Genomic DNA, 22,291 nt, shown 5'->3' with positions numbered 1-22,291 from the left:
TTTTCAAGCAGATGTTAAGTTATTCTACAGCTATAACTAAAATACATTTTGAAAATAAGCGACCTTCATACAGTTCTCCCTCAAGAAGTTCAGTGATAAATTTAATGCAGTTTTTTAAATGTGCACTATCAGCCTGCAGGCATGTCCTCTGGAATGGTGTCCAAAGCATGAAGGGGCATGTGGATATTTAGCATATATAGCACAAACCATACTTTAAAATACCTGATATAAAACCATGCAAATACCTGTTCTCACTTCTTGGTAATATTGTAAATAAGAATAAGTGTTTGTCTAAGGCCGTGGTCACCAACAGGTCGATCGCGAGGTGTCCTGTCCGCTCTGCCCCCATTTCCCTCCCACCCCCCGAGAAGCCACACTACCTACCTCAAGTGAAAATGGAGGTAGTGTTGGCTTCCCGAGGATAGACAGAAGTCCCGCAGCTTAGCGCCACTTCCGGCGATTGCGAAAGTGCGCTAGCTGCTCCGCGGGGTGTACTGAGGGAGGGAGTATCTGCTCCCTGCACCGCACAGGAGGGGTAAGTCAGCCCCAGGGGAGGTGCGCGCGGGAGGCAGGCCGCCCTGGGGCGTGCAGGCGTGTGTGTGTGTGTGTCAGCCCCGGGGGAGGCGCAGGTGCGTGCACGGGCAGGGCTTCCCTGCGCCGGGGGGGAAGTGTGTCGGCCCCGGGGCAGGCGCGCGCTGGTTTCCCTCTGCGGGGGGGGGAGAGGGGGGGAAATCCTGGGAGGAGGCAGATGCAGGGAACTCTCTGCCTCCATTGGCACCCCACTCCCTGCTCCCAAACGCTGTCCCCACTCTCCTGTCTCCAGTCACAGAAATCTGTCCCCACTGGCACCCTATCCCCGGCTGCAGAACCCTGTCCTCTGCCCCCTTCGCACCCTGTTCCCTTTCCCGTGGCCCCAGCCGCAGAACTGTCCCCACAAAATGTATAATTATAAATGCTTCATTTTAGATTTAAATAGCATGAATAACAGACCATTTATTTCATAACTATAAGCATGTGATTTTAATTTTATATATTGCATAATTTAAAAATAAACTGTTTATCAGAGTGTGTAAGTAAGGGCTGGGGATAGCAAGTGAAGGACAGGAGGAGAATAGAGAGGGCGAGGCTTCAAGGAAGGGGGAAAGTGCTAAGGCAGCTACCTGCCTGTCCTGGCAATGCAGACTGCGCAGCAGGCCTGGTTCCTAGAAGGAGGTGAGGAAAGAGCACACAAGGCTCCGTGCATTGCCCCTACCCTGAGCAGAGCTCCACACACTTCCATTGGCTAGGAACCTGCTGCTGGCTGCTTCTGGTTTTGCAGACCATGCTGTGCCCTAGAACAGGCAGGAAGCCTGCTTTTGCACTCCTGCTGCGCTGCTGACTGGGAGCTACTCAAGGTAAGTCCCCTCCTGCCCCAGCCCTGACCCTCTCTCGCCCCCCAAAGCTGGAGCCCCCTCCTACACCCAAGAGCTCTCATCCTCAGCCTGGAGACCACAAATTATGTTGGGTCATGAACATCAACAATTTTCTTCAACTGGATCATGAGAAAAAAAAAAGTTTGAAAACGGCTGCACTACAGTACTCCTGTGAGGTGAGCTGAAAAATACTACTTCTAAAACTCCAAATATTTGCTATAAAAATAATATGAAGTGAGTAGTGTATGCTTTCTATTCTGTTGTAACTGAAAGCTAACTTTAAATTGGTATTCTATTTAGCAGCACAATTAAAACTGACTAACTCTATAAACGTTGTAATTTGTTTAGAGTTAATGCCTTGAAATTAATGGTGATTAATTGACTGCTCCATTTTAAATAGTTTAAACTCCAAGATTTTTTTTTCCCTAAGACAATGGAAATTAGGGGTTAATGTGTTTACCAAGGCCTTGCTTGATAGATTGAAAATAGATCTAGGTAAAGGGATTTTTAGGTCTCATGTAAATGATATATGTATAGGCATGCTTTACTCTAGAAATCAACAGACTTCAATAAAATTGTTGTGTTACATCTGAAGTTGGGTATATAGTTTATCAAATATTATGTAAACATTCTGATAAATAGGCTTTATCAGTGTAAATTATGCAACGTGAATCCAGAACAATTTCTTTAGAGCTGCTCTGGATTAACAGTGGCAAACTGATATTCAATCTGGTCCCAGGCTAGCTACTAAAAGGTTTGCTTTCATGTATCTAACTTTAGACACAAGAAGCTATACAGCCATGTTAAAGTGCCTCTGTGGCATCCCTAATTTGGTATACTGCTGTATAGACAACACCAGACTCTCCACGGGCTTGTTCAGGCACTTTCACCCATGCAAAGTATAAACTCCTATTCTTCCAGTAGCATTTTATACTTACCCTGCTTGTGCTTTGCTCAGTCGCCAAGTTAAACCTGTGCCAAGTGCAAGGCACTGGAGACATGTGGTCCATGATGCCTGGGCCCAGTAAAGCATCAGAGTGATTTTTGTATAGTAAGTCCAACCTGGCAAACTGACTCAGACCTTGAGCTTCATTGCCTTGATGTAAAACTGCGAGCAACTCCACTGAAGTTAATGGAGGAAAGTTAGATCAAAGTCTGGTCCCTTTGCTTTAAAATTATTCTATTCAGATACCCCCTGCAAGGAGAGAGAGCATCACTTGTAATGTTGCTGACTCTCCTCTTTAGAGAGACCCAAAGAGGAGTGGGGGAGACAGCACGCTGTCCCTTCAAGGGATTGGTGCTCACCGGCCCTAAGGTATGTTCCATCAGGCACAGCAGCAGCTGCCAGCAGTTCTGTGTCTCCCATGTTGAGCTGAGCTCTGTCCTCAAGTCCCTGCTCTGCAGAGGGTTCATGGAGGGCAGCAGGGGACACCTGCCTGTCTCCAAGGCAGCAAGGGGGAGCAGGAGCCAGCTTAAAAGCCGGTTCCTCTCTGCAGGGGGACAGAGGAGGCAGAGGCACAGCGGCGGAAAAGGCACGAAGGGCTCAAGCAGTCCCCACTCGCGCCGGGTCCAACTGCTGCATCTCTGCCTTTTAAATGTAGAGAGAGCCCTGTCATGGCTCCTTCCCCACTCTGGCATGATAAATGCAGAAGTGGGGGCCAGCAGGTGTACCCCAAAGCCTTATCTACCAGGCTTTGGTATAAAACTTTCCCCAAGATCTTAAAACCCTAGATCTTGGGAATAAAACTTCCGCTGCCACCACCCAAATGTTGATAAAGAAATTAGGGGAAAGATCATTTGGAAAATCTTACCCCTAAAATAAAAATCAAGGCACACAATTAACCACTGCTAGGTTAATAAAAAAAAAAAAGAAAGAGCTTTTATTATTACAACAAAATTCGTGTTGCAAACATAATGACTAGATAGGGAGGTAAGAAAATATACTCATGGAAAAACTCCATGGGCCTAGAACTTAGTTACAAAAAAAAGCCAAAACATCTTTTAAACAGTGCCAGATCTCAGATCCCATACCCAATCCATAAAACAATAAAACCTAACAAAACTACCTAAACTTTACCCTACTTACAGAAATTGAAGAATGGTGTCTTGGAGAGAGAGAGACATGCTTGTCCCTCTCTGTAGCTGCAAAAAACTCTTCCTGAGAGACAAAAGGAGAAAGGAAAAAAACCCCCAAATTCCTTTGTCCCAGTTTGAAAAGTCCCACCTACATTCTTATTGGTCACTCCACCTGGCTAGGTGTAGTTAACCCCTTAATCCCCAGGCTGCTGGCTAACCCTCATAATCATGACAAGCCCCACAGGGTCTTTTACTGCATTTAAAAGGCAGACGCGAAAGATAGCGAGAGCCCCCCTCCTTTAATTAGCTAATTGATCAATGGAATTTCCATCAACTACTTGATTAGTTGATAATTGAAATCTAACATCCCTACTTGTGGGTATGACAGACCATTACACTTCACCCAGTCAGTCATAGGTGGAGCCCAATCACTTTAGCATTCCCAGCCTTCAGAGCCAAGGAGCTGTGAGCCCCAAGCATAGAGCAGGAGGGGACCAGGACCCTGGTGTCATGGGGAATTTATTGGGTAAGACCTTGGTGAACACAGCAGGTGCCTCATGCTGTAGACTCAACGGTGAAAGGTTCCTCCCTGCCATGCTGACCTACAGGGAAAATTCCTGCCTGCTGCCAAATCAGGTCACCAGTTGGACTGAACAAACCCCCTCCCCTCCAGCCAGCTACACCAGAGAAACGTCCGAGCAGGCTCTCTGGGGCTTCAGAGAAAAGCCAAGAACCCCCCTGGCCCTGCTGACAACTGTACCTCATTGAGTTGGGTGCCTCCGTTGCTAGGAGGATCTGGGCCTCCCAGGAAGCACCCGCACAAGCCTTGGCAGAATCTTGCCTGGCACTTGCTTAGCACGGCCCTCAGTCCCTTACCAACTCTCATGAGCCCCTTACAACTGCAATGTAGCAGAAGGCAGGCTCTGCTCCTCTCTGAGCCGGGGTGGCTGCCAGAGGCGCTGAGGAGAGCGCTGTCTGTCTACATGGCACAGTGAGCATTCAATTCAGCATCTAAGTGGCTGGTTTTCGAAGAAGCTCCGTGTGCTGGGGCCTGAGGGCTTTGGAAAATCCAGCTCTGAGTGTGGGCTGGAGAGGGAGCCCTGGGGGCATCTGGCCCCTTTGGCAGATGACAGGCACAGGGGTGGAGAGAGGGGGCCTGCCAGCTCAGCTAGTGGATCCAGCCCTTAATCTCAGTGAGATACTGCAGCAGTTGGGTTTCCCTGGTTAGCCTAGGTCTGTATTATCACCCCGTTACGGGGCCTGGGCGCGCCCATATGGCCCAGCAGCCAAGTCTCTAATCTCCCCCTATCAGAGTTCAATATGGTGTGGCAGGATAGGGGGATCCAGACCCTCCCTCTCCACCGGGCCCCAGCCCAGGGCCCTATCGGTGGTTCCCACCACTGGCTTGGCAGGGAATCCTTCCCAAAAATGCACAGAGCCCTCCGGGGCCCCTACTGCTCCCTGCCCTGGGCTACTTCCTACCCAATCAGTGACAGCTGATCCAGTGGCTGGTGCAGCAGCAGCATCTGGTGAGTTGGCAGCTGGTGGGGCGATGGCAGCTAGGATAGCTGCAAGCCATGGTCGGTGTGGAGGCTGGTATTGGTGCAGTGGTTGGGGCTGTAGTTCTGGCTGTTCCTGTGGTCCAGCAGGCACCCCTTCCCCTTCAGGGGTCCACCCCAACTGAGCTGCTCCTCTGGCCTTTATACCAGCCCTGCAGTTGGAGCATGCCTCGGGGGAGGGGCCTTCTCAGCCTAGCAGGCCTGATTAGCCTCCCCTTGGCCAGTGTGGCCATCACACCCCTGCTTAATCTCCTGCTTTTCCATTACACCATGTGCCCGTGGGCACTGGCTGTCAGGAAAAAGGCAATTCGTAGGGCAGGGGAGGATCAGGTTAAAGATTGAAATGCCCAGGAGGGCAAGTTAGCAATTAAATGGATTAACTTTGATCAAAGCTTTCCCCTCATCCAGATACCTGTGCAGTCCTTGAGTTACACTCACCATGTCCGTGGCGGAGTTTGTGGCTGGCTGGATTTCAGGTAAGAATAAGAAGGATCCAATTCCCACCTTCCTAGGTGCCATCCAGACACCCTTCTGCTGCTGGGGGGTCAGGACCCTGCCATATCAGGGGCTGCACAGATGAGACAGGCCCTCCCTCCCTGGGTTACATGCTTCACAGACCCCCACCAACTGAGACTTGGGTCCCCATTGTGCCAGGCACTGCAGACACATAGGGAGACAGTTTTGTACCCCAAAGAATTTATAATCTAAATCAGGGGTTCTCAAACTGTGGGTCCAGACCCCAAAGTGGGTTGTGACCCCACTTTAATGGGATCGACAGGCAGTGTTCCCTCTTTTTTCCACCCCTGTGTGGAGTGCGACATCTCCTTCATATTGGTGCACATAAAATTCATATGATGGGAGTGGGGCCAAGGGGTTTGAGTGTGTGAGGGGAGCTCATACCTGGAGCAGAGGGTTGGGGTGAAGGCTATTGGGTAGGGCCAGAGATGAGGGGCTCAGGGCTGGGACAGAGTGTTGGGGTGCAAGGGCACTGGGACTGAGGGGTTTGGGGGACAGGAGGGGGCTCCAGGCTGGGGCTGAAGGATTCAGAATGCTGGAGGGGACTGCGGGTTGAAGTAGGGAGTTAGGGTATCCGAGGGGGTGAGGTCTCTGGGGTAGGCCCAGGGATATGGGGTTTGGGTTACAAGAGGAGGCTCCAGGTTTGGGGAGAGGCTCAGGGCTGGAGGTTGGGGTGCAGAAGGGAGTACAGGCTCTGGGCTGGGTGTGTGGCTTTGGGGTGGGGCCAGAGATGAGAGGTTTGGGGTTCAGGAAGTGGCTCCAGGTTGGGGGGGGGGCTTAGAGTGGGGTGAGTGGTTTGGACTTGGGCTTACCTAGGTGCTCCTGGTCAGTGGTGCTAAGGCAGGCTGCCTGGTGCCTGTCTGTCCTGAGGCACCAAGCGACCAGCAGGTTTGGCACCTTGCGGGGGAGCATGAGGCTCCGTGGCATGTGGAGCCCCATAGTTCCCCCACCTAGGAGCCAGACGTGCTGCACTGGCTACTGCCCCAACAGGGGAGAGTGGCCCCTCCCTGCTGGCCATGGCAGCTCTGTGCTGGGACTGGCTGGGAGAGGTGCTTCCGAGTCCCTGTGCGGGGCTCAATGGGAAGCTGCAAGGCCACTCAGCTTAGCACCAACTTAGTGGCCAGGGCTGGCGATAGATTTGCTGGGCCCAGGGGTGAGGCCAGAGCCCCACCACCCAGAGCCAAAGCCTGAGGGCTTCACCCTGGGGACCAGGGCTCAGGTTACAGCCCCCCTGCCTGGGGCCAAAACCCTTAGGCTTTAGCTTTGGACTCCTGCCAGGGGCAATAGGTCTTGGGGTTTGGCCTGGCCCCACAACTTGGGCCAGCAGGGCTCAGGAAGTCTCAGGCTGCCCCCACCCCCCGGGGTCATGTAGTAATTTTTGTTGTCAGAAGGGGGTTGAAGTGCGATGAAGTTTGAGAATCCAGATCTAAATTAATAGACAAAAGGAAATATTATTCTCCCCTTATAAAGGGGGAAACTGAGGCAGAGAAGTGACTTGCCCAAGATAGGCTGGGAGTCAGGTTCTCTGGATGCCTCCTTCCCCTATTTAGTGGCATTTTTAAAAGAGTGGAATTGAAGTTCAAGTTCAGTTTTCTTGTCGAGAAAGATTTGACAGTTCCCAATCGCTCATTGACAAGTGAGTTAAAAATAACCAAACACTGCCTGCCCCTGGGGGTCTGTGTGCATTTACAACATTGTGACATTTGCTGACAGCGTTGGGATCCCAAAGAAAACAGCGGGGTGTGTATGGGTGTGGGGGAGGGTCGGATTTGATGGGCCTGCTGCTGTAACTCTGGGTCCGTGCAGCACCTGGCTTCTGTGCTCATTCCAGGGAGGTCAGTGGGGGCTAATTCCCAACTGACTTGGTTTTCCTTTGGATGCAGGAGCTGTGGGGCTGGCCTTGGGGCACCCAGTGGACACAGTGAAGGTGAATATGAAGCAGATGCTGCTGTGGGAGTGGGAAGGGACAGGGCACCCTTATCTCTAATAGCCAGGATGAGGAGATAGCCAGCTCCCCAGCAGGGCCTCGCTCAGAGCCGTGCCCCACGCCTCAAAGAGCAAGCAATAGCTAATTTTTTAAACACAATTATTTCTTATTATGGTGGCCCTAACCAAGCTTGGGGGCCTCGTCTGCATAGACTCTTCCTGCCTGAGAGCCGGCTGCCCTGTTAGGCTGGGCACTACAGACCCCCCCCCCACGAGATCAGGGCCCTCCACCCTTTAAGGGAGGCTCTGCACAACACCCCACCCCCCATGCCAGGCACTGCACTGACCCATGTCCAGAGAGAATCCCTCCCCCTCACGAGTCCATAGTCCGATTAGACAAGGGCACAAAGGCACTTGCCCCATGTCCCTGGCAAAAGCAGAACGAGAACGTAGGAGTCCGGACTCCCAGCACCCCATGCTTTAACTCTCCTAGACACTTCTCTTCTGCCAGAGCTGTGAACAGAAGCTGGGAGTGCAAAGTCCCAGGCCACTGCTCCCCCGCCTCCCGCCCCCCATTGTCTAGAAAATGCCACCTCCAAGTGCCTCTCAGGAGGACTTTGGCTTTCGCATAAACGGCTGCTGTTAATACCTCCCTGCAAAGCCTGTCTCTGGTTCCAGGTGCGGCTGCAGACACAGTCTGGCTACCGGGGGATCCTGGACTGCGTGATGAGAACGTACCGCAACGAAACGGTTGGAGGAAGCACGTTTATTATTTGTATAACAACAGCGCCAAGAGACCCCTGCCCCGTGGCCGAAGCCAGCCTTATGCTGGGTGCCGCATCTCCACCCAACTGAGATCAGCCCCACCCCCTGTACTGTATGATGGCGTGCCATGTGTGTTCATAGGCATCAGCAGGGGGGCTGTGCCCCAGTCACTCCCTCACCATGGCTCACTCCGAGCTCGGGCCCCATATCCCTAGCGCAGGGGTTGATCCCACCATGGGCGCTGGTTGAAAATTCAGCTGGGGAAGGCAGCCAAAACCCCGCCCCTTCCATCCAAAGCCACACCCCTTCTCTAAGACCATGCCCCTTCACAGCCTTCCCTTCCCAAATCCTGCCAAACCCCACCTCGGGGCTGGGGCTACTTCATGGCACAGCCCCAACCACCAGGGCTACCATGTGGCACAGCCCAGACCCCTCATGGGCAGCTGAATAATATAGGCAATTTTGGGAAAGCAATATCTTCCCTTGCCTATGTTACCTGCTGCCCATGGATCCCACCATGCTGCCCTTTTCCTTGCAGGTTCGAGGCTTCTTTAAGGGGATGAGTTTCCCACTGCTGAGTGTGGCTGTAGCCAACTCAGTGATATTCGGGGCCTACAGCAATGCCCTGTTGTACCTGACTGCCACCCACCACCGTGACCGCAGCACCAACCCCCCCAGCTACGCCCACATCCTCACTGCTGGCTGCTTCTCTGGCCTGATGCAGGTGAGGGACCACGCAGCTCGTGCAAAGGCAGGGCGAGGGGAGCGGAACTCCTGGGTTCTAGCTTGGGGAGGGGAAGGGAGTCTGGTCCAGTGGTTAGAGCAGTGAGGGTTTGGGAGTCAGGAGGACTCCTGAGTTCTGGCCCAGCTCAGTGGGGTGTAAGGAGACTATAGCAAGTGGGCAGGGGCGGCAGGTTTGTATAATTTTTGGTGTTGCCCAGAATGGGTCTAGTTCCCCTCCCCCCCACCCTGTAAGCTGATATATATTTAATTAAATAATGTAAAAATGGACTGGAAACCGTAAGCGTTTAACAGTTTCCCTTTATTGCACACTATCACTATCGTAAGAAAAAATTATTTAACTAAGAGTATCAACGTTATTAAGACTCTTTTGAATATAGAAACAACCAAGCACTCTTTGATCAATAACCCTCAAAAGCAAATACTTTCTAAAATTAAAACAAATATAGCCCCTTCTTTTGCAATGTTCTTCAGGAGGCAGCAAACACTTTTTGTCGTTGTTTGGTTCTTGAAATGAAGTCATCCAGGAGACTTGCCATGTCCAATTCAGAGGTAGAGTTCTTATGAACGTGCAGAAATGCCAAGTGATTTAGACGTTCCTGGCCCATTGTCGTTCGCAAATAATTTTTCAGTCGGTGCAAGCAACTGAATGATTGCTCAGCGGTGCAGGTTGTAGTTGGAATCGTGTAGAATAATTTCAGGAGAATTGTAACTTCTGACAACATGTCACTCAAGCCTTCGTTTTGTTTTAGAAATTGCTTCACTTTGCTCACCGAATTAAGCTGGCAATTTCTCGTTCTGCAAATATCACTCAATATTTCTAAATGATGAAATAGCTTCTCCGTGTTAATGTCACCATGGAAAGCTTCACTTATTGGGACGTCCTGTTTCCAGCCATTTGCTGCTTCAGTTATAAGCTTCTCCAATTTTACTGCGAATGTAAAGCTTTCTGTTGAAAACCTCTGTTCAATGGCAACTTTGCAAGCTTCAATGATCCCAACATATATTTGATGAAAATACTCTTTGGGGTCACTGAAGGTGTGAAAGAGGCTTCCATGGTCGAGCCATCTCGGTGAGGGGGGGGGGGCTGGGGATGAGAGGTTCACAGTGCAGGAGGGGGCTCAGGGCTAGGACTCAGGGTCGAGGTGCTGGGGGCACAGGCTCTGGCGGGGGCAGAGCCTATGGTGGGTACCAGGGGCTGCCATCATGTGTGGCCTCCCTTGCTGCTGCTCCTCACCATAGCCTCACTGGGGTGGGGGATGGGGCTGTCCCTTGCCCAGCGTGGGGCAGGAGTGGTGGCTGGGGGGGAGGGCAGATCACAGATCAAACTCTGAGCAGCTGCTCAGGTGAGTGAGGTCCACTGCAGATGATCAGGTCTCCTGCCAGAAGTCCCCTCGGCGTCTCCTCCTGGTGGGTGCCGGGAGAGGGGAGGGCTGGCAAGCACGTGTGTTCCTCCTCCCCCTCCTGAGTGCTCAGCCTGCTGCCGGTGTTTCTTGTTGCCATAGGCAGCAGCAGCCGGCAGCGTGCGCAGGCAAGTAGGCAAGGGCATAGGGCGTGCACAGCACATTTCATTAGGGTGTGCACCCAACGAATTTTTTAAAATGTACTCTTTAACCCCCATTAGCCACACCCCTGACCCCTGTTAACCTCGCCCCGATCCCTATTAGCCACACCCCCTGACTCCCATTAGCCAGGCCTTTGGAGGTAACACTCTGGAGGCAAGATGGACACATGACCAGAAGTAAAAGGTGTCATGTGACCCCTCTCTCAGGACTTTTCCCACCATCCTCCTACCAATAGGGATTAGTTAGGCCTCCACAAAACCCCCCTCATGCAACCATCCTGCAATTGCATTAACCCAATGTGTGTGACATTAACTCGGGGGCAGAGAGGCTGGGTGAAGTGTTTCCTCCCATGAGCAGAATTTTGTGTTGTGCACCAGTACTGAGTTCATGGGGCTTGTTTGGATGTGCCACTACGGCACCCAAGATATTAATAAATATCTTAGGGTATGTCTACACTGCCACCCTGCAAGGAGGTTTAATGGTAGTTCGAATTAGGAGCTTTAATTCGAACTACCTAGTCCAGGCCGCATGTAGCCGCGGGCAGGTAGTTCAAACTATGGGCATTTAAAATGGCGGCGCCTGGGAACATGCAAATGAAGCCCGGGATATTTAAATCCTGGGCTTCATTTGCAAGTTCGAATGCCTACATTAGCCGCCCTAGTTCAAACTAGGGTGACAGTGTAGACATACCCTTATAAACCTCTAACTTTTCCCTCTGCTGCCCTGTCTCCTCCCCTTGCTCCATAAGCTCCCCTGATGCCTGCTGCCCCCAACCCCTCACCCTCCTCTGCTGTCCTGACTCCTGCCCTTCTCACTGCCCTCAGCCTTCCTGAGACCTGCCCCCTGCACCAGCCCTTCTCTCCCCCCTGTGCCCACTACTCCAGTAACCCCACTCTGATCATGTGAGCTACCCCTCCTCATCCCCTCTCCTAACACCTCCCTCTACGCACCTGCCCTGTGTCTCTCCTCTGGTGCTGTTCCCTCCCCTGGTACTGGCCCCCGCTACTGGGGCCACTAAGACCCGTCACAAGAGAGGCCCAGGGTGTTCTCCAGCTCGCTTGTGCAGGCTGCCCCAGAGGACCCAGGCTGGGGAAGAGCAAGGCCCTGGGTGCCCCGGGAAGGTTTATGGCAGAGGAGGAATTAGATTCCTGGCCAGACCTTGCCACATGTGGCCGAGCAGACCGACCTCAGGGAAGCGCAGCCAGGGGCTCTGGCCCCAGCTCCACCACTGACCGTGGGGAGAGGGCGAATGGCTCTGCCCTAGCGGCAAGACCCTGGGCCCCAGCACCGAGGGGGCAGCTCTTGGGTTCGGGGTCCTGGCTCCCTCCAGCCTCCCGTGTCCTCCGCCGGCCTCATGGAGACGTGCTCCTCCCCCTTTCTCAACTGTGCGGCCCTGGCTTTTGAAGTGCCTGCGGGGCCGCTGGAGCATGCGCAGCAGTGCCGAGGCGCGCCGGGCTGCGCAGCTTTTGACGCTGCGGCTGCCGGTGTCTTCTTGCTGGGGCGGGGGGACGGGCTTGCCCTGTCACACCCCTCCTCCTCCAGCAGCCTCCAGCCGGTCCGTCTGCCAGTCCACCCCTTCATTAGGGTGTGCCTAATGGGCAAGGGAGAGCCATGTGCAGCTTTCATTCCGTCAGGGACACTCTGGGGCCGGACCCCCGGCTTTGAATATTCTTGGAGCATGGGCACCACGAGACCATATAACTCGCCGCCTATGCAAGTGGGACAGGGAGTCACGGCACTGGGTTTCTCCCCCCAGCCCCAGCCGTCATTTCATGTCAGTTTTTTCCATGAAGGGACTAATTGGGACTCATTTTTCCCTCCCTTTCACTCCTGCAATATCTCAGGCCGTGGTCCTGGCTCCTGTTGACCTGATCAAAGTTCGGCTACAGAACCAGACTCACCCCTATTGGCTGAGGAGTCCAGCGATGGGCCCTGGAGCCCACTACCGGGGCCCACTGCACTGTGGTGTCAGCATATTCCGCAAGGAGGGGGTGCTGGGCCTGTTCCGGGGCACCTGGGCCCTAGTGCTGCGAGATACACCCACCATGCCCGTCTACTTCCTCACCTACGTCAGCCTATGCCAGGCTGTGACAGCGCAGGGGCGGGAACCTGGTGAGACGAGAATACAGTGTAGGGGGCTGCCCTCCCTCCCAAAGCAAGGGGAAGAGACTGCAGGGAACTGGGATTCCTGTAGTGGAAGGTGGGTGGTGCTTTTGTGGGTCCTGAACAATTAAGGAGGATCTTTTCATACAGTGCTGAAATGCAGCCACTTTGTGGGTGGAAACTAACAGGTGTGGAACATCCGTGCTGTAATTAACCACAACCAACGCACTGGGGGATGGCACTGACTGAGGAGAAATACCCCCTGCTGAGCCCCACATCTCCTGCGGCCAAGCCCCAACTCTCTTACCTTCCTTTTGCTCCCAGGGCCGATAACAGTTCTCGTGGCTGGCGGCTGCGCAGGCACAGCCTCCTGGGCCTTAGCCACGCCCATGGATGTGATCAAGGCCCGGCTGCAGATGGACGGCATGAAGGGTGTGTCCTATCGCGGGGTCTTGGATTGCATCCACACCAGCATTTGGCATGAGGGACCCCAGGTCTTTCTAAAGGGCCTGTCCCTGAACAGTATCCGTGCCTTCCCCGTTAATGCGGTGACTTTCCTGAGCTATGAGAACATCCTGAAACTCCTCTGCTGAGTCGCACACCTGCATCGCCTCCTGCTGAGGGGAAGTGCCTCCTGCTGAGCCCCCTGCAAGACAGCTGCCAAGCACGGCACTGGGGCCAGCACTGACTGCAAGTATGTCTACACTACAAAGTTAATTCGAACTAATAGCCGTTAGTTCAAATTAACTTTCATAGGGGCTACACATACAAATCGCTAGTTCGAATTTAAATCCAACTAGCGGAGAGCTTAATTTGAACTAGGAAAACCTCATTCTGCGAGGAGTAACGCCTAGTTTGAATTAAGTAGTTCGAATTAAGGGCTGTGTAGCCACTTAATTCGAACTAGTGGGAGGCTAGCCCTTCCCAAGTTGCCCTGGTGGCCACTCTGGGCCAAACCAGGGAAACTTTTCTGCCCCCCTCCCGGCCCCGGAACCCTTAAAGGGGCACAGTCTGGCTACAGTGCTTGTGCTAATTGCAAGCCTGCCAGCACCCAGCCAGCAGACCCTGCACCTGGCACGCCATGAGCCAGCCACCTGCTGCCACCCAGCCCTCCGCCTCTTCCCAGGACCAGGCTGGCGGCTCCCAGGAGCCTGCCCGGGGCCGCAAGAGATGGGTGCCCGCCTGGTCTAGTGCGGAGATCGTGGATCTCATCGAGGTTTGGGGGAAGGCCTCCAATGTCCACGACCTCTGCACTAGGCACAGGAATGCGGCCATCTAGGGCAGGATAGCTGCCAGCCTGGCCATCAAAGGCCACATGCAAACCCAGGAGCAGGTTTGCATGAAAATCAAGTTGGTCCAGTGAGACCCCCGACCCTGAGCTTAGAACATAAGAACAGCCATACTGGGTCAGACCAAAGGTCCGTCTAGCTCAGTAGCCTGTCTGCCGACAGCGGCCAACACCAGGTACCCCGGAGGGGATGGACCAAAGATAATGACGAAGTGATTTGTCTCGTGCCATCCATCTCCAGTCTTCCACAAACAGAGGCCAGGGACACAGTTCCTACCCCCTGGCTAATAGCACTCCCTGGACCCAACCTCCATGAATTTATCTAACTTCTCTTTAATCTCTGTTATAGTTCTAGCCTTCACAGCCTCCTGTGGCAAGGAGTTCCACAGGTTGACTATGTGCTGTGTGAAGAAGAACTTTCGCTTATTAGTTTTAAACCTGCTGTCCATTCATTTCATTTGGTGTCCTCTAGTCCTTATATTATGGGAACTAATGAAGAACTTTTCTTTATTCACCCTCTTCACACCACTCATGATTTTATATACCTCTATCATATCCCCTCTCAGTCTCCTCTTTTCTAAGCTGAAAACTCCCAGTCTCTTTAGCCTCTCTTCATATGGGACCTGTTCCAACCCCCTAATCATTATAGTTGCCCTTTTCTGAACCCTTTCCAAGGCCAAAGTATCTTTTTTGAGGTGAGGAGACCACATCTGTACACAGTACTGAAGATTCGGCGTATCATAGTTTTATACTTCCCCTCCTTCTTCTTCCCCAGGCTTCCCCCTTCCAGCTCCCTCCTCTCAGGTTTCCACCTCCCCTCACTCACCCTCTCTCTTCCCCTCTCCCACCTCCTTTTCCCAGTCTCCCCAGAGGTTAATCTCCCCCCCTCCCAGTTTTGTTAAATAAAGAGAGTTTCTATTTTTGAACACACATGTCCTTTATTTTTTATATCAGGAAGGGGGGCTAGGGAGGGGTAAGTGGAAGGAGGTGAGGGAGGAATGGGGCACGAGCCCCCGATGGGGAGGACTGGGGTGGCTTTGCGGGCTCCTCGGGGTGGAAGCCCTCTTGCAGGGCCTTTTGGATCCTGACAGTCCCCCAATTGGCCCCTCAGGATGGCAGCCTACGGCAAGTGCAGCCGGGCTGATGGCCAAGTGCTGTGATGTGCCAAGTGTGGGCACTCAGGGCACTCCAAGACAGGACTGCTTTGCTGTCCCTCATTGAGTTAGACAAGCAAGTGGGGAACCCTGAGAACTGTCTGTCCGGGGTGGAGGTCGGGTCCCTTTAAGCACAGCCCTTGGCTAGCCTGAGGCAGCAGCTCCACACTCTAAGTCCTAACCTGATGCCCTGCCGGCACTGGTTCCGTGCAGCCTTAACTTCGGTTCAGGGTCCACTCAGTGTGGACATGGTATTTCGAATTAGCAAAACGCTAATTTGAATTAGTTTTTAGGTCTAGATGCACTAATTTGAATTAGCTTAGTTCAAATTAACTAATTCAAGTTAAGTTAGTTCGAATTAGTGCTGTAGTGTAGACATACCCTGCCTGGGGAGAGAACCCCCTGCTAAGCCCCTGCTCCCTCTTGGCGTTGTGCCAGAGCACTGGGGGAGCACTGGCTGCCTGGGTTGGCAGGATCACCCCTCCTACAGTCTGTTCCCCCAGGGTAGGCAGTGTCCTGAGTGATGTGGGGTCTCCCCACTTTCCGTGCATCTTAGCACCTTGGGGAGGGTAACTGCCTGGGAGCAGCAGTAACTTGGGAGCTGGAGGTGAAGCAGAGGGAAATGGGAAAAGTGAGGAGCTGAGTGAAGGGGTTGGTCATGCTGCTGACAGGCAGAGCCACAAGAAAGAATCCAGGATGCCCTACACCAGATCTAGGATCAGAGGGGGGGATTTGGGGACTGGGCACCAGGCTTCTGGATTTTATCCTCGGGGGTGGGAGGAGAGTGAGGTTCAGGGGGCATGTGGGGAAGTGGAGGGACCATAGGCTGAACAGTGTGGGGGAAGGAGTATTTCCATGGCAACACAAAATCTACTTTATTCTCATCAATCAGCAAACTCTGCTGTTGACTTGGTCTGATGGGCACAGAGACCCTTCCACCATCACCCCTGAATAGGCTGCAAAGAGCAGGGACCAGTGGAGGGGAGCTAAACTCATTAGACAACATGCCCAGAGTCAGGGACTGAACGCAGGAGTCCTGCCTCCCCTGCTTTAGCCCACCATACCCCACAGCCCTCCCAGGAGGCCTGACTTCTGCTCTTTGCTTTTTTGCTCTAACCCATCTAGAGCAGGCAAGAGACTTGCCCAGGGTTCTCAGAGCAAGTCTGGAATAGAGCCAGGAGTTATGGCTCCTGCTCCCATCTCTATCCATGAGATCTCACTCCACTCCTAGAACCGGGATGGGACTCAGGGATTCTGACTCCCAGCCCCCTGCTTTAACCCACTGTGCTCTCAGCACTAGAAACACAACCTAGGGGTGCTGAAGCTCTGCACCTCCTGTTCTAGCCCATTCAGCTTCTATTCCTGGCTCTAGGAGCAGAGGGAATGCCCGAGTTCTGACTCTCAGTCCCTGCCTGCCACAGGAATGTTAATCTCGCTCTGCCTCCACCTCCACATTTGAACAAATGGGGATACTTATTCCTTTTTGACGACTGAGACTGGAAGGTCTTTGGGGCAGGGACTGGCTGGGACACCACGGTCCTGACCTGTCAGGGGGTCTGTGCAGCGCTCAGCAAGAAGGGGAGCCATCTTGGTCCAGGTCTGTGCAGCACCTAACATGATGCAGTCAGAGTCAGGGGTGGGGTCTGTGCACTGCCTGGCACAACTGAATTCATGGTGATCTTCTTCAGGAGCTGGTTTCACCGGCCCTGTCAGTCCCAGAAAAAGCTGCTCTTAGAAGTGGGGTCAGAACTGGAGCTGTGGTGAGTGAGACTGAAGCCTGCTCTATTAAAGCAATCCCCAGTCTGGCCGTGAATACATAACAGATTTGCTGAGGACATTTGAAACTTCACTGTGCAAAGAAACGTGCTTTGCTGGCCTTGGATATGTGTGAGATGAGAGAGAGCAGAATCCCAGGCCGGCTTCCTTGGCACACGTCCAAGTCCCTAAGATGTTCACTGCAAAGTGCTGGTGAGTGTAATCAGACCCAGGGTCAGATGGCTGACAGTTTGAGCTTGTAAATCTTTCCTGTAGTTAACACAGCCTTGGGCATGTTTGTGTGATGTGCAAAGTCACTGGACTGCTGGGAAGCCATCACTATCCCATCATGAACAGATGCATCCGTGCAAAACAGTATCACGCTGTATCTTGTTTCTCTGTGCATGATGGTCAATTGCTTGTTTGCAACCAGTTGCTGGCTGGTGTGGACTCATTAATTAGCTCCTCCAGGAGGAGGTTAACTACTATTAAATTTGATGCTTAACATGGCCAAACCAGGAAGAGAACCCAGGAGTCCTGACTTCCAGCCCTTTCCTGCCCCAACCTGCAGAGAAAGAGGGGATGGGGGGGTGGGAAGAAGGAACAAAAGGGAAACAAATATTGTCAATTAGAGTGTCCATGCTAAATGAAGCTGATGCAGTGGGTATTAAGTGCTCTTAAGTATGGATGTTTGTTTTTTTTATGTCATTAGGATGTGGAATGTAGCTGGTAATCCATTAAGGACGTTGTTTAAACCTCTATGGTACATATCAAACTTGTAAATGAGAAGTGAGAAGTAAATGAGAAGTGAAAAAACAGACTGACGGAGCCAGACCAGTACCCAGATTCTGCTGCAGCTCTGCATTTAGTCCCCCTTTCCAGTATTCCCTCTGCCCGCAAGGACTGCAGCCCAAGAGTGCCTTACCTCCATGAGGAAGGCCCCGACGGTGGACTTTCTCACGCCGAACTGGTTGCCTACCGACCGGTTCTGGGTAGCCTTAAATGCAAGATAGCATCCAATCAATGTGGACACTATCTTTCAAAATAGCACATCGCTTTTTTGTTGCGCTTTTGCTGTGTGGATGCTCTCTTTCGAAATATGCTTTTCTGGTAGCTGTCGGGGGTGACGAACTTCCAGACGGCTATTGCAACCCACTTCTCCAGGGGGGTGGCGGGTTGCATTTGGGTGTCCTGTCATTGCAGGGCAGGGACAAGCCAGGCACGCAGCTCCATGAAGGTGGCCTTCCTCATGCAGAAGTTTTGAAGCCACTGCTGGTCATCCCACTGCTCCATGACCAGCTGGTCCCACCAGTCGAATTGATGTCCAGCGTCCCAAACCTTCTCTCCACTGTGGGGTGCGGTTGCCAGGGCTTTACTCGCACACAGGGGGAGGGTCTCGATGATGACCTTGGTGTCAGGCTCCTGCAGGGCCAGGAAGGCAGCCTGCACAAACTACATTATGTCAGTGTGGGAACATTGCATGCCCAGAGGCAGCTCCAGCTCCATGGCAAGGAATATGCTGTGGCGTCCAAAAGCTGGGCAACCAGAGCACTCACTGCAAAAACTTTGCTGTCCCTTGGAGAGGCAGGCAAGCAAGAAGCAGTTGCTGAGAAACGGCTGACTGGGGTGCCCCTTTAAGCACACATCTCAGCTAGCCTTATGCAACAGCACCTGGAAGTAAGTGCTGACCTAATGCCCTAAACTGGTTCTGGATGGCCTTAAATGCAAGATAGCATCCAATCAATGTGGACACTATCTTTCAAAATAGCACATCGCTTTTTTGTTGCGCTTTTGCTGTGTGGATGCTCTCTTTCGAAATAAGCTTTTCTGGAAGATTTCTTCCGGAAAAGCTTATTCCAAAAGAAGCTTGCAATCTAGATGTAGCCCAAGTGTTTCCTTTCATTATAATTTAATAACTTGGATCTGTCTGTTTTCACTTAAAAAACATAACCAGTTAAATCCTACTGTTTGCACTTAAAAAACACTTTTGTTTACTATCAGGCCCAGTGTAAATAATCATTACCTGGGGAGAATGACCAGTGTGCATATCTCTCTTTCATTGATCAAAAGAGTGAACATCTTAATGAGCTTTCCCTGTGTAAAACTTTTACACAGCACAAGACAGATTTATTTAAGTGGGTTTTGGTCCCATTTGCGGGTTGGTTTCCTAGATGCTGTGCCCTAGAACTGCATCCTCCCAGAGCTGAAGTGATTCAGCGTCTGCATTGCTCTGTAGAGGGGCAGTTACTAAGGATGTTAAGGACTAATTGACTATCCAAGAAGCAAATGCTTATCAGATAGTCAGTCGACTAGTCAATTCTCCTCACCCCTTGCTACCTCTATCAGATAGAGGCAGTAAAGGTGGAGGGGAGGAAGAAGTACTTCAAAGCAGCATTGCCGTACAGCTGAGCTGGGGATCAGTTGTGCGGCGTTGCTGCTTTGAAACCCCAAGGCAGTGTTCAAAGCAGAAGCAACACACAGCTGATCCCCGACTCAGCTATGTGGTGCTACCCCTTTAAAACGTCACCTTGGCGTTTCAAAGGGGCAGTGCCATGGAGCCCGAGGTCAGCTTGGGACTCCCTAGCTGACCCCAATTTCTGGGGAAATGCTGCGTGGAACCAGGGGTTAGCTGGGAAGTCCCCAGCTGATTCCGGGTTCCACTGAAATACCGTGCAGACCCCGGGCTCTGCGCGGCATGCAGCGTAGCATGGAGCCCTGGGTCAGCAGGGGACTCAGAGTCCTCTGCTGACCTCGGGCTCCATGAGGGCACTGTGGCTTTGAAATGCACAAGAGCCCCCCCCCCGCTATAGACTCTTGTACATTTCAAAGCAGGCACGCCCTCATGCAGGCTGGAGTCAGTGGGACTTCCCGCTGGCCCCAGGCTGCATGCAGAGTTCCACATTCCTCCTTTGAAGTGTGCAGGAGTCCCAGTGGGGACTCGTCTACATTTCAAAGGAGGAATAAAGAAGTGCCTATTGACTAGCCAAGTAGTCGAAGGAAATTCCACCAACTACTCGCCTAGTAAATGAACCGCAATTTAACATCCTTAGTGGTTACCCCCTGTGCCTTGTCTGGGGAAGACCAGGGGAGCTAGCCTAGCAACACAGGGTGCTGGGGAACTTTCAGAGAGTAAGAAGGCGGGTGTGAGTATTGCAGGGCCATAACTAGCTAATTTTGCATCTGAGGCAAGAATATAAAATTGTGCCCCCTCATGTTTATATATTCATAGTAGTTATTTCATGGAAAAAGGGAAACTACATAAATAGCAATAATTAATTTTAGTTTACTAAAACTTCTTTCACAAGAAGCCATAGTCACTGGCAAGCAGAGAAATATTCATAGGGCAATTTCCAAATTTGGATAAGATTCAGCCAGATTATTTTAATGAATTAACTGTAGACAGTCCAAACTAGTCGCAGATGAAATGTTTGGCAACAGCACTAACGCCTGATATTTAAAACTCTGAATCTCTGATGAAATTTCCGGGGCATTCAAATCACTGTCGTATTTAAAACTTAAATCTACCGCTGCTTTTTGAAAGGAAAATGCACGTGCCTTGCTCCTCACTCCCTGTGCACTGCCTGAGCAGTTGGAGCTGGTGCATACCCGGGACTCCCACTCCCTCCCTCCCCCCCCTGCACAGGAAGGCAGCAGGCAGAAGGAAATCGCCGGTACACAACAGATCTGACTTTTCAGGAAGCACGCCAGCTGTTTGGGGAGGGGAAGCAGTGCACGTGTTTCCTGAGACCCTGGACCTGGCTCGCAGCTGTGGGAATCCCAGGTACCAGCCTAGCTGTCCCCTCCCTTCGCCCAGACCCCCACAAGTAATCTGCCCCCCTACCCAGACTCTCACAAGTACCCTGCCCAGACCCCCATGAGTACCCTGCCCAGGACCCCACCTGCCCCCTGCTCAAGGCCCCACCAGCACCCTGCTCAGGGCCCCACCAGCACCCTGCCCCCTGGCCAGACCCCATCGAGCACCCTGGCCAGACACCACCAGCACCCTGCCTCTGCCTCAGAGCCAGACACCCATCAGCAACCTGCTCCTGCCCCTTCCCTCCTTGCCAGACACCCATCCCAGCTTGCTCCTGCACCCTATTTTCCACCCAGATTTTGCACTCCATCCCTATCCCACTCACTGGCACCCTGGATCCCCTGTTCTGCACACTGGAACCCTCATTTTTGGCCCCACCTCAGAGTGTAGAGGGGCCCACAAATTCCACTTACTCTGGAACCCCAGAAGAGTTAATCTGGCCTGAGGCTTGAACCTCAGTTCTACCTACCCTCCCCAACCCTGAGCCTCTCATACACTGGAACCCCCTGTCCTGAGCCTCTCACATCCTCAGTCTTCTGCCACATCACTACTGCACAATCCATACACTGCCAATCTGTGTCCTGTGCCCATCATACTCCCAAGCCTCCTGCCATGAGCCCCACATACACCCCAACCTGAACTCCTGCACCCTCATGTCCCCAAGCCTGTGGTTTGCTAAGAACCCCAACCCTCCACTTGACCCCAACATTCTCCAGCCTGGAGCCCCCTCCCCGAGCCAGCAGCCCCCTCTCCACCTCCTCCTGCACCCAAATTCCCTCACAGAGCTTTCACCTTTTATCCCTTCCCACACCCCAAACCCTCTTTCCCTCATTTCAAACCTAGGATTTCCCAGCTCGTGAAGAAAATGCATCATCATCCTTCACATTAAATTCGATTTGTTTCTGCTATTTCTTATGTTAAATTACATATTTATTAAATTTTTGAGCCAAGAAAAACTATTTGTGCGTATTTTTAATTTTAAATATTTTTATACCAAGTTTTTGTGTTTATTTTTAATTGTAAATTAGGAATTTTTTTTTGTTAAAAGGGGGGTTGGATGATGGTAAAGAAGAGGTGGGGAGGCATGAGGGTTTCTCAAAAATCAAAAGGGGAGCGCGATGCCAAAAAGTTTGGGAACTAAGCTAATTCGAACTAACGGATCCAGACTAAAAAACTAGTTCAAATTAGCTTTTAAGACCAGAAGAGATCTTCAGAATCATCTAGTCTGACTAGCAACAGACCAGAGATCTTCACACAGTAAGTAACTTCTGCAACAAGCTAATAATCTCTGTTTACACTTGAACAGGTTGTTTAAAAAGAGATCTAGCCTTAATGAAAAGACTCCAAGTGATGGAAAATACTCCACAGCTATTCCAGTCAATCTGTTAAAATGTGCACTGTATTTCTGATCTGGATTTGTCAAGCTTCACAATAATACCTAAATTTCATATGCATTACTATATGGAAGAGTGTCTGTCAAGGGAGGGTGGTGTCATTACACCCATTTTACAGAAGGGGAAACCGATGCACAGAGAGAGGGGACATGCTTTGCCCTACATCACCCAGCACAGCCAGGAACAGAACTCATCTGACTCCTCAGTTATATGAGACAAATGA

At 51.9% G+C, this 22,291-nt stretch overlaps 1 protein-coding gene across 7 annotated transcripts; it reads left to right on the top strand.

Annotated features, from left to right (window-relative positions):
* Nucleotides 1–519: 519 nt before the first annotated feature.
* SLC25A45 (solute carrier family 25 member 45) lies at nt 520–14,877 on the top strand. Of its 7 annotated transcripts, none has more exons than XM_075939175.1 (9): nt 520–535; nt 1,287–1,394; nt 5,456–5,523; nt 7,447–7,490; nt 8,168–8,239; nt 8,793–8,978; nt 9,470–9,547; nt 12,405–12,672; nt 12,988–14,877. In XM_075939175.1, exons 3-9 carry the CDS (start codon nt 5,487–5,489, stop codon nt 13,254–13,256), a joined length of 954 nt encoding a protein of 317 aa, XP_075795290.1. In that variant the 5' UTR covers nt 520–535; nt 1,287–1,394; nt 5,456–5,486; the 3' UTR covers nt 13,257–14,877. The 7 variants fall into 7 exon arrangements, with proteins under 7 accessions (XP_075795290.1, XP_075795292.1, XP_075795288.1 ...); XM_075939173.1 differs by lacking the exon at nt 520–535 and adding an exon at nt 1,481–1,588 and having other exon boundaries at nt 1,194–1,394; XM_075939174.1 differs by lacking the exon at nt 520–535 and having other exon boundaries at nt 1,194–1,394.
* Nucleotides 14,878–22,291: the final 7,414 nt, after the last annotated feature.

The sequence above is a fragment of the Pelodiscus sinensis genome, chromosome 11 (assembly GCF_049634645.1).
Source record: "Pelodiscus sinensis isolate JC-2024 chromosome 11, ASM4963464v1, whole genome shotgun sequence".
Classification (NCBI taxonomy): Eukaryota; Metazoa; Chordata; order Testudines; family Trionychidae; genus Pelodiscus; species Pelodiscus sinensis.
The sequence above is the reverse complement of the archived record's forward strand: the minus strand, read 5'-3'. Positions and strand labels throughout refer to the sequence as shown.